Genomic DNA, 12,157 nt, shown 5'->3' on the forward strand with positions numbered 1-12,157 from the left:
AGAATATTCTTAGCCCCTGTACACACTACCTCTCAGGTATGGCCATGTTGTAGGCCTTATAAAATGTGTTATTTAGAGAGAAAGAAGAGTGACAGTGACTCATCTCTCCCTCCATTCCAAGCCAAAATTGCTGTGATGTTGGAGCTGTAAGTGCTTTGCAGTGATGTCTAAGGAGAGGGAGGGGTAGGAACTGGGAAGCCAGGAAATGAAGGTTAGTCGTGGGCTCAGGGACTGACCATCCTTACCAATCTCTAAACTTTTAAGGCATTTAGTGTTTCAGTGTCTGAAATTGAAGATGATCGCTTAATGAATAAAACTTGAGAATATTCACAGAGTTCTTTTGGTATAGCATTTAGGGCATATCGTTTCGGATTCTAACTCATTTATTCAACAAATATTTATTAGGCTCTTACTGTGTGTCAGATATTGTGGATACAAATGTGAGCCAATTAGACATGGTTCTTGTGTGTTGTTGGGAAGGGGAGATGGACCATAAGCAAGCAATCACACATGATGCCTTAGGTGCACGGATGGACCTATGGGTGCACACAGCACAGGCACATGGTCTAAGCTGAAGATGCAGGGTGAGAAAGGGTGGGGAGTTTCAAATTCCTACTGCCATTGACCTGCTGTGTGGCTTCAGACAAGCTGCCTACAACCTAAGGCCTTCATTTCTTTGTGTAGGATGGGAGAGTGACCTCCACATCTCAAAGGTTTCAGAGTAACAGGTTACTATCCTGTAAAGTACCCAATACAATGGGCAGCAAATTACAGGTAATTCATTCATGAAGCTATTTCGTCCTTTTGCCATTTTTCTAAATACTATCATCTACTAGTGAGGATAACAAGAAAGTTTTACTTAAATAATAGCTTATAAATTCAGCGCACAGAAGTGAAGCAGAGCACAATTAGCTGATTCCATTTTGTATCGAACAGTGGATCCTATTGTGTGTGCAATACCTTGCTAAGAGCAGCAGATATAAAACCTGAGCCCCAGGAGCCTGCTGTCCTCACAAGACTTTCTATCACAGAGGAAACTGCCATACAACTCTCTATTGATGTGCCAGAGAACAAACTAACATTAACCGTTGCGGTGTGAGAGGGAAGAAGAATGGTTTATTCAAAACACATATTTTGCATGGAGAAGAGAGGATTCAGAACAACTTGCTCTGTATTGCTCAGACAAAACTCATACCAGTGAATGAAACATACGTAGACTTGATGCAGGAAGAACTTTCTAGTTCTAGAGATGCTTGTGGCTGTGATAAGCCTCACGGTGCACTCATGAGTCCATGAGCAGTCACCACCCAGGTTCCTGGTGGATCTAGGCATCCAGTCGTGGTTTTCCTGAAGTTCCTTTTAACTCTGCTTCTGTGAATTGGACAAGAATTGTGAGGACCCACCAAGACAGAGGCAGGCCCCTAGGCCCCGGGGCAGGACAAAAGGCATACATGAGTGACTCAGTAAACTGCAGAGGGTGGAGGCAGTTCCAGGAATTAACTTAAATTGGTGGGTTTGACAAATACCAGGTGCACTCAAGCTTCAGGCGCCTGTGGTTGAGAAACATCCTGAGCCCACCCTTCCTAAAGAATTTATAACCCATGTAACTTTGTAACTGACAATGATTGCTTGCTCACTGGAGCCCTATATAAGCTTGTGGGAAAGTTAGATCGGGGTTCGAGTCGGAATTCCACTGCGTTGGATATGACCAAACACCAGCTAGCTGGAATAAAAGTCCCTTTTGCTGTTACATTATCAGCTCTGGAGTGATTGTCTTTCCGCCGCATAGGGGATCTGATTCTTGGACATAACAGAATTACGTTTGCTTTGCAAATAGTATTTGTTAAAAATTATCAGTGTGCCTTGTACTTATATACCTCCCATTGTTCATATTGAAAGTGAGCACAGAGACCTTCTTCTCGGAGAGAAAATATTCTTTGCTGCCTTTTGAGTCCTATCCCCAAACCCATGCCCTGCCTTTGCTGTTCCCCACTACTCGTCTTCCCTCTGGTCTGAAATTCCACCATTAGGCGCCCATAGAGGGCTTAATCTCTTTTTGTGTTTTCAAGAGCCTTACTCTGAGAGGACATACAACAGTTTTCTTAAGTGCCAACTCCAGTCTGTTAATAGTGGCTGTCCTATGGCATTGTGCTGTGAGTGGTGTTAAGGCTGAGTCTCGGTTCAGAGAGAAAGAGTGCAGTCGCTAATTAGTAATGTCTGCAAGGGGTGACAGTGACGGCGCTCACTGAGTAATAGGTCCATTTCTGACAGTTCCCAGAGGCTTTGAGTAGGATCTCAAGGGAGCAGCTCTGAGGATGCACAGCAGAAGAAATTCTGAGCACCAGGACTGTTTAGAGGACCATGCAAAGGATGAAGAAAACCTGCTGAAGATACTCTTCCATTTGCTGACCCCGGCTTTCTATCACACGTGGCCATCGGTATTCTTTACATTAACCAATGAGTCCCCAATTTAAATAATGACAGCGCTGTTGTTGTTTTTCAGGCAAATATAACTCTCTTAGTTGTGATAGTTCTTTGCCAAGAAGACCAGAAAGGAGAATATGTGGGTAGCAGAAATCAAGCAATGGACTGCTAGCCTCGGAGATGACCTGGTGCAAACCCTCCTGCTGTAAATGAGGAAACAGAACGGGAATGGTTAAAGTAGTAAGCTGTGATCTCCCATTTCCTAACATTTTAAACTTGACATTTATTTTAGACTTTTTAATATAATCAGTCAATATCTGTTTCCTGCCTTAGATCCAAGAACTAAATGACAGGGAAGCAGACAGTAGCTGAGGAGTGTTGGAACCTCAGCTTTCGATACTAACTCTTGGCTGGTATGGGCTCTAAAATCAGACAAACCAAAATTTCTATCTGTGAGTCCATGAGCAAATAATATGACCCCAAGTATTAATTCCTTATTAAAGAAAAAGAGTATAGCTGTTATACAGGCATACAAAGTGCGAGACTCACAGTAACCACTCAGTAAATTCGATCCCAATCCCTTGGGTTTCCTCCAAAGGCCTGTGCTCTCTACCCTTTCACAGGGCTTGAAAATGCACCTAGCACCGGAACTGGGGGCTTAACCATTTATTTGAACCTGGGGTAGTACATGTTTGTCTTCTCTCCTGCCACTTTAGAACTTTGAACTTGTCAACAGACACTTCCAGAAAATGAGATATTTACCCAGAGTGTTATTGATTACTTCATTACAAGGCCTACATGGCTTAATCTTGAAAAAACAAAGTACATTGACATGACTCATTTTAAAATCCAATATTCATTAACGAATGACTATCCATCAACAGCATTTCTTCATTGCCTGAATTCTTCGGTTTGATCAGGGTCATAGTGGCCTGGAAAAAATATTCACCAGAGAAAGTTTAATTATTAATATTAATTACTTGAAAAGGCGAAAAAAGGATTCTTCAGTTCTCTCAAATGATAGAACACCTTCTATAAAAGTTCATCTGAAATAATGAAGACTGTTAGACTCATATCTTTTCTTGTTTTCTTCAGCTACGTTAAATGTCAAACTCTTCAGAGAAGTTTACTAGATGCAGGTAGGGAATCCTACTTACAATCTATACATTCCTTGTGCCAGGAGTAAGATGTAATGGCTACTGAAATGCTATGGAGAGACTTTTCTTTCTCAGTGCTCATCACTGTCAATAGGGTTATTGAAAACTGCTGGAAATTAACTTATGGAGTGAATAAAGAAAGAGAGCTAATATATTGAAGCAAACCACAGGAAGACCTCATTTTAGCCTTACTTTCACCCGAGAGAGTGATGCATTTAAACTTGTATTTAAAATTCGATAAATGGTTTTAGATAAAGCAAAAGTGTTCATAGTAGCAAGAATAATATTAGAGCTACATTATTTAGTAGCTATTAAGAACCAGGCACTGTGCTCAGTGCTTCACACCTATGTTTTCATTTAATCTGAACAACCATCCAGTGTAATAGAACTTATTTACATTTTAAAGATAGAGAAACACAAATTTTGAGATCTTATTTTCCCAAGGCCACATTAAGCACCAGAGCTCAAAGTTGAACTCAGAATAGCTGTCTCTAAAGCCTTTCCCTATGTTAATATAGCAAATAATAATGGTTTCTTTAATTGATAGCTGCTAAGCATTCTAGAAGCAATTAGTATAAGAAGGAAGCCATTGCTTTCAATAGAAAACGTGTATGTGTATGTAGTGAGCGGGGAGATGAAGATGAAGATGAAGATGAAGAGAAAATCCAAGATGTGTGAGACACTGCTTCTGCCAAATTAAGCAAACTCTAATTTTCTTAACATTTTTTGGTGTGGTATTTAACTCTTCTAATATAAAGAATTAAATAACCAAATTGTCAAGTTTAATTAATTCAGCGATTGCAACATAAGTATACGTAACTTACTTGAGGCCAATTATAGATTTCAACTGCATAATATATTTGAACAGAAATAAGTCATTCACAGAATATAGTTTAAATACAAATGGAGATATATTCTGGTAATTTTTCTAATTTATTATGATAATAAAAAATATATCTGGAAATTTATGAGTGAATAAATAAAGATTTCAGAATTATAAAGGGGGATTTCAATTTGGAAAATTTCCTCTTATGCATGTAAAATCTCTCTCTCTCTCCTTTTTCTTTCTAGCCATGCAGCACACTAATAGCCAGAATTATCTGAAGGAGAACTTGAGAGACATGTGAGTTTTATTATCAAAATTATTTTGTCTGAAACTTAAATCACATTAATTATTTGGGGGGAGGGGAGTGAGACATGAGGTAACAAGAATGATGGAGGAAATGGGTTCAGTTCTATCTTTAACACTGAGTGTCATGTTTCAGCATTAGCATTATGGTTGCTCAGTTTCTTCAGAAATCCACTTATGAAGAAGTACAAACCATAGTTAAAGAGCTACTAGATTTTGCAGAGAAGTGCAAGAGCTTCAAGCTACACCAGTCACCTTCAGAATGCTCTTATCAGCTGGTATGTGAGTCATCTTCTGCCTCTCTTTCTCCCTCTCTCTCTCTCTTAAAACTAAATTGCAACCAAAAAATGTCATTATAAGGAGGGCTCATTGAATAAATTGGTTGGGGATTGTAAGGGAGCAATAGGCACATGGTTCATACTCAAGATATAATCTTTGTAGGCTTATAAACTTACAGTTTATCAGTTCATCTCTGGGACTCTTTGAACCAAACATTCAAGAGAATGAATTATAGCCTAGAATGTCAATTTGTTAACTTAAGTTGGTTGCTCTGCCTCTGTCACTAAAATACTATTGTCTGAAATCCTTGTATAAAGGTTCCTGGGAAATTGAAGTACTAATTTTAAAATTTTTGTTAGAGTGTAAGTAAAAGAAGAAAGAAGTGAATAGCATTATGGGTTCTTTTCCCACTTAGTAGATAATCTTGGGAATTACTATAGTATCTTTAAAGTATGTCTACCTTGTGGTTAACAAATTCTTGAAACACTGACATTCTATCTATCATCTATCTATATCTATCTATCTATCATCTATCTATCTATCATCTATCTATCTATCTATCTATCTATCTATCTATCTATCTATCTATCTATCATCTATCTATCATCTATCTATCTATCTATCTATCTATCTATCTATCTATCTATCTATCTATCTATCTATCTATCTATCTATCTATCATCTATCTATCCCTATCTATCTATCTATCTATCTATCTATCTATCTATCTATCTATCTATCTATCATCTATCATGTATCTATCTATGTATGTATCTATCTATTTGGTCAATTATTCTCTTGACAAATAATTTAAAATACAAATGAGTAATTTTCTTCTTTATTTGTAATAGTTTTACTCCATCTTCTTGGGGCTAAAACCTACATTTTATTAGACTATGTAAATATAGAAAAATCATTGGTCTTATGAGAAACAGATTTTAAATGAAGTACTTCTATCAGTGGCTAGTCTTACATGTTTTATAGTGATTTTTTCCTATTTCCATTTCAAAAGATGGAAATTTTATGCCCCTATCCCCCAAATATAAAACATGTCATTTGAGGCTTACAGCATTCCACCTATTTACTGCCATTGAAAGATACTTAAAACTAATTGAATTATTACATTTTCATTAGAATATTTGACACTGATTACACATTTCTTTAAAGTTCAATTTTTAAAATAAGTTGCCGTGGAAACAAAACTAGGAAGCAAGGAAAGCAAGCTACTATATATTTATTGGTAGATAATTCTCATTAAAAATACCTTGATTTCTTTAGGCCCTAGACATTCTGGTTTATGTTTATTTTAATACCTGTGAGCTGTAGGAGGATGAAACAATTACATAGGAAAGGAGGAAATAATAAATTCTATTTGGTCAATGTCCCATATGTGGGAATTTAGACTTAAAAACCTAAAAGGCTTTTGCTCAAAAGAACTATGTCCAGGGACTATTAGATACAAAGTGTAACATTCTGCACTCAATTGCCTTTAAAAAAAATAATAATTCCTTACCCTTCCTGTGGTTAAGAATGTAGAGCACACATGCTTCCCCTTTAAGTTATTATTTCCTCCTACAGATGGCCACCTTCTTAGAACATATTTGTAATAACCAAGGAATGGCTGACAAACATGTGTTTTCTGACTGTTGCAACATAAATAACACAGCAAGACACAAGTGCTTCCTGTTAAACAAAAAAGATGATGCAGATTTATGGGAAATAGAGCAAATTCCAAATCCTGAGCAGATCTGTGACATGAACAAAGACCATCAAGTGTCAGTGAAGAAGAGGTATGTCATTTCCCCTTGCCTTTGTCTTTGAAGAAAGGTATTTTCAAATTTTGAAATCAGGTCTTTTTTTACATAACAGCCTCTGAGAATACAATGCTTTATTACATGGAATTAAAGGGAAAATTTGAGCTACAATATCTTTTTTCTTCCTCTGAATGATAATTATCGTCTCAGTGAACTCAACAGGGTATGAAAATGTCTGTGCCATGAAACATTAAAAGTGATCAGGGCCTGTAATGGGCCCATCTCCTTAAGGGTTAGATCAGTCAGACCAGGAGCAAATGATGTTGAAATGTTCAGTCAAGTAGGTAAAGCAGAGTACTGGAGACAGAGAGCACATAGCAGCTCAGGCACGGGGCTGGCATTTGGGACGTGTATCTGAAAGGCATGGACAGAGTCTGTCACTGGGACCCTAAGAATAAGTAACAAGTGTAGATGTCAGAGACAAGTTTTGTACTCAAGAACTCTGATTCAACTCTGCACCAGATGACGGGTGGACAGGATGACAGTGCTGAATAACGGAATTCTTTCAATTCAGCCATAAAAGGGAAGAATTGCCCCAGCAATTACCGAGCCTTCAAGAAAAAATTAAATGGCCTCAGCCACTTAAGGAGGAAGGACTAAGGGACAGGGATTGAGCAGGTTCCCAACTTGTCTGACATTAGGAGCAACCAAATGGGAACCGAAATATGAGCTTGGCTACCTAGCTGTAGTGCCATCCACCATAGGTGAGAACTGTAGAATCAGATTTGGACTGAATATTCAGAGATTAAAAAATCTAACCAATACTCAGGCAGTGCATTTAACCTCTTTTTGAATATTTACAAAAAAGTAAGTAATTAAGGAGTTATTTTATATGCTAGTTTTAACTTAAGTGCATACAACTATAAATCTTCAAGGGACAAACAACTTTCTAACTGCTTGCCTCATAATTATAAGCCAAGAACTTTATTTAATTCTCAATGAAGGAAACAGTAATTTATATCAAATCTGGATAAAAAGTCAGCTATTTTGGACTAAAAAGATAGCATAGCAACTTTCTTAGTCTAGAAAGAACTTTCGGATGATCTTGAGAGACTCTTCTTCACCCATGAATAGCTTCTAAATTCAATTCCTCTGCACTTGTGTATAATCCTGCATTTACAACTCACTTTAGACGATTGAACTTTCTACTGTCTACTACTTATATAAGAATGAAAAGTTTTGATTACTGATTTTCTTCCCCACAGGCCCAGAGGTACCTTTGGTTACCTCATGGGCACTTGGAATGTCTGACTAACCTCACAGTGATCTGTCTATTGTGAACATTTGATTCATTTAAGTATAGTGCTATCTCATCTCTTTCACCATGATATTCTAAATGTTACAGGTCAACAAAACTAAATGAGCCTTAAGTTTTTAAGAAACAGCATCAACACATTTTCTTGAACTCCAAATTACACAACTTTGGGTTTGTCAAATTATAGGTACATTTATGAAACTTCAAGAAAGCATCCATTCTTATATGGACCCACTATTCTGACCATGTCTACTTGCTATGAAACAGCTGTTCAGTCATGTTGCCAAGAAGAAAATAGGACTGAATGCTTCCAGATAAAGGTAAGATACTCTTATGTCAACTGTCATTTCGAGTCTTGCTATGCAAAGTGTGGACTGTGGACCAGCAGCGTAACCATCACCTGGGAGCTTGTTAGAAAAGCAGAATCTGAAGCTCTCCTTTAGACCTACTAGACAAGACTTTATTTTAACAAGCTACCAAGGCAATTTGTACAGTCACTTATATTTGAGGAGCACAATCGAGCATATATATTACTTTATAATAAATATTTAATATTTCAGTTACCGTAGCTATATAACATAACACCCCAAAATTGAGTGACTCAAAACAGCAATCATTTTATTATCTCTCATGATTTCTGTGGGTCAGGAATTCAGGAAGGACTCGTGGGTGGTTCTACCTCAGGGTCTTTCATGTGGTTATAGTCAGACAATGGTTGGATCTGGAATTCTCAACACTGAAGCACCAGGGGGCTGATTCAGCATCTCTTTCTTCTCATAAAATCTCAGGGCCTCTCCAAGCAGTCTCTCTGCTGTTGACTTAAGAATGTAAAAACCTGTAGAGAATTTTTAAAATAATTTATTTGAGCCAACCTGATGACAGTGCTAGGAAACAAAATCTCAAATGCTCAGGAGAATGGCAGTTTTGCAGTTTCTTTAATACATTTGAAATTAAGGAGGGAATGTAAAGATTACATGAAAGTGGGAGAAAGCAAGGCAGGATGGGATTACAAGATAGTCGACAAGGTTCTGTGACTAGATTCTTGAGCGCTTCCAAGGGCTCTGAAAAAGAAGCATTTCAAAGGTGTTAACAGAGATGCCCAGAAACCATGGGCAGGGCTTGCTTAAGGAAAAAATAAACAGTTTGCTAAAAAAGTTATATGCCTTTTAGCAAAAAGCTGCTCACCATATCATGCCCAGTTAAGAATTTATGATCAGATCACTCTGTGAGGTTACCCTTGGTGAGATTTATTACAGCGCCCCTTCTTTGTCCACACTGCCCTGACTAGTTTGGGCTTCCTTACAGCATGGCAGCCTCGGGCAGTTGGATTGCTTACCTGTGGCCAAAGTCTTCAAGAATGAATATTCTAGTGGATAAAGCAGAAACTGCATGGCCTTTCGTGACCCAGACGCAGAAGTTACTTCTGCCATATTCTATGGTGGAAACACCGCGAAACCTCACCTGTTTGAAGTGGACAGTACATTATACCTCTTGATAGGAGAACTGTTAACATCTCATTGTAAGAAGAGCATGGGATAGAAGATATTTTTGTAGCCATCTTTGGAATATACAGCCTGCCACACTAAATTTTAACCATGTGGCCTTTTCTCTGTCATTAAATAGATGTAAATAGCTGTAAAAGTGATTAGTTTCATGATTAAAGTACATTTTATCTGTGCTCATTAAAGGGTCTAAATATCAAATAAAATAACCATTTTTACTAGAGGGGGCACCAGATGGATTTTCGAAAGGTTGTGCTGAAATGAGTAGTCGTTTGATAAGCGGGTGGATGAATTCCTCAGGCTAAGTGCAGCCCCTTCTTCCTCGCTGTCTGCTTCTATCTCTTCAGAGAGATTTTATCTCTTATTCCTCTAAACTGCTATTTCTCTGTTCGTTGGCATCTATTTCTCCTATCGAGCTCCTCATTATCTACCTTGCATAAGATATTAATGTTTCTAAAGAGTTTCTGGCATACGCTAAATATGCAATAATTATAGTTATTATCGTTAAAGCTATTTAAATCTATATTTTTACCTCCCTCTGCATTCTTTCTCTTGGTGAACTCCGATTCCTTCAGAAACCAATTCTGAATTCCTGGCAGGACAGTCTTTTTCTTTTCTTTTTTTTTTTGCTTTTGGTTTCATATTAATCAAAAGCTAAAAAGAAATGATCATGAATGATCATGCAGACTTACGTCTCATTACCTGACAGAAAAAATTACATAACCAATTGTGCAAAAATTGTGTCTATGATCAGACACAACTTTATGAACTAAGTACTCAAAAACTCTCTTATGAAGAAATAAGGAAGCTTGTTGGTATTTAATTTCAAATGAGTATAATACAACAAAATAAGGATAAAAATAATTATAATTAATTATAAAAATATTATTATGATTATTGTGCCAATTTTGTGGTTTGAATATTCCCTTTGTATACATTTTCTAACTTGTTCTTAAAAATAATACTATAGCCCGGCCGGGCGTGGCTCAGCGGTTGAGCGTCCACCTAGGATCCAGGCAATCGGGGTTCGATTCCCTGTCAGGGCACATGCCCGGGTTGCGGGCTGCAGCCGATCAATGACCCCCTCATCATTGATGTTTCTCTCTCTCTCTCCCTCTCCCTTCCTCTCTCTGACATCAATAAAAACATATTAAAAAAATAGTTCTGTAAGGTGCAGTTAGCCAAAGCAAAAATATTATTTGGTCAGTATAATGTTTTCGGTGAAAATATAGAGCTTTTCTGAAATTTTAAACTATTACTTATATTCCTACCACTCAGCGCTATCAAAGTTGGTATATTTCCTTTTATTTATTTTTATTTACAGATTTTATTTTGTAGGTTGTTGTGGTCACACTGAATATAGAGTTTTGATGAGAGGTTTAAACATCTTACTTTTTATTAGAAATATACATTGTTCAAAAATACTGTGCTATGACTTAGTTAACCCTCTCTCTGCTGAGACATTTTATTTGTCTCTGTATTTTTGCTATCATAAAACATACATGAGTTTTTGAGTAATTAAGTTTTTATTTATTTAGAAAAGTTTATTTGCAGTAGTTTCAAAAGTAAAATCCTGAGTTAAATAATATGAATATATTTTGGGGGAACTTCATTAATATATGTTGTGAAACTGAAGCATTATAGACATATCTATTATTATAGGTAATACCAGGAGGCATGTCTGAGGTGGTAGTTAGTAACTTGAATAAAACCAAAGTACAATGTAAGACATATTGAATATATTCTGAGGCCTCTTTGGACTTTCCTTCACTGCTTCTTGCTCTCATTTATTTTCCAGATGTTTGATCACTGGAACAAGTGATGTCTGGGGAAGAAAGATGCTATTTTATGAAACACACACAAAAAGCCCCCAAAGTATGCTGTTGTATTTGGCCTCTTTTAAATAAGACACTAAAAACTTTGTGATTTTGGAGAGATACATAATTTTTTACCCTTCTTTCTTCTTTACTAATGATGAAGTTAACTTTTTCCATACTACCATATTTCTTTGATGAGTTGTTTCTCTAATTACAGCTACAACCCATCAGAAAATACATTAGAGGAATATCTTTGAGGCATCACCATTTATGTGAAATTGGGATTCAATTCAACCACAAAGTAGCAAAAGCAGTGTAAGTTACCTATTTAGATTTGTGGATTTGTTGCTGTTGGATCACCCCTGCTGATTAAACTCATTAGAAAAATCATCTAATAATATCTCTCGGCACAAACCTGGTTCCTTTCTCCACACACAGGGCTGTGCATGAAGTCGCACAGTCCTCAAGCCCACCCTTCATCTCCTCCCGCAGCTTCTTCCATCTGCTCAGACCCCTCAGTCTCTTCCTCAGGGCACAAACGATTCCATGTGCTCCGAAGCAGGCATGCAATTGTTCTGCATGGGAAAGCCTGGAAGACAAGAGCTATTCTGCTCTTGGGGAAGATAGGAAAAATTCTGGCTCCAGTGTTACATAGAACAGAAAGCCAGAGGTGTTTTGGGGGGTGGGGATGGAGGGGAATGAGGTGGGAGAATTTGATGTTGTTCACTATGTCTCTTTCCTGGCTCAGATTGTGTTTCTGTCCAAGTTGACCCCTGAAGA

At 37.4% G+C, this 12,157-nt stretch overlaps 1 protein-coding gene across 1 annotated transcript in view; it reads left to right on the forward strand.

Moving 5' to 3' along the window:
* Nucleotides 1-3,420: 3,420 nt before the first annotated feature.
* Nucleotides 3,421-12,157, forward strand: part of LOC308563616 (alpha-fetoprotein-like) — a 29,997-nt gene continuing 21,260 nt past the window's right edge. The window contains exons 1-6 of the mRNA XM_081150836.1: nucleotides 3,421-3,563; nucleotides 4,653-4,704; nucleotides 4,847-4,988; nucleotides 6,568-6,779; nucleotides 8,246-8,378; nucleotides 11,595-11,692. Of these exons, the coding sequence (XP_081006962.1) occupies nucleotides 3,479-3,563; nucleotides 4,653-4,704; nucleotides 4,847-4,988; nucleotides 6,568-6,779; nucleotides 8,246-8,378; nucleotides 11,595-11,692 (722 nt within the window). The 5' untranslated portion in view covers nucleotides 3,421-3,478. The remainder of the gene's footprint in view (nucleotides 3,564-4,652; nucleotides 4,705-4,846; nucleotides 4,989-6,567; nucleotides 6,780-8,245; nucleotides 8,379-11,594; nucleotides 11,693-12,157) is intronic.

This window comes from Miniopterus schreibersii, assembly GCF_964146895.1.
Source record: "Miniopterus schreibersii genome assembly, chromosome: 1".
NCBI lineage: Eukaryota > Metazoa > Chordata > Mammalia > Chiroptera > Miniopteridae > Miniopterus > Miniopterus schreibersii.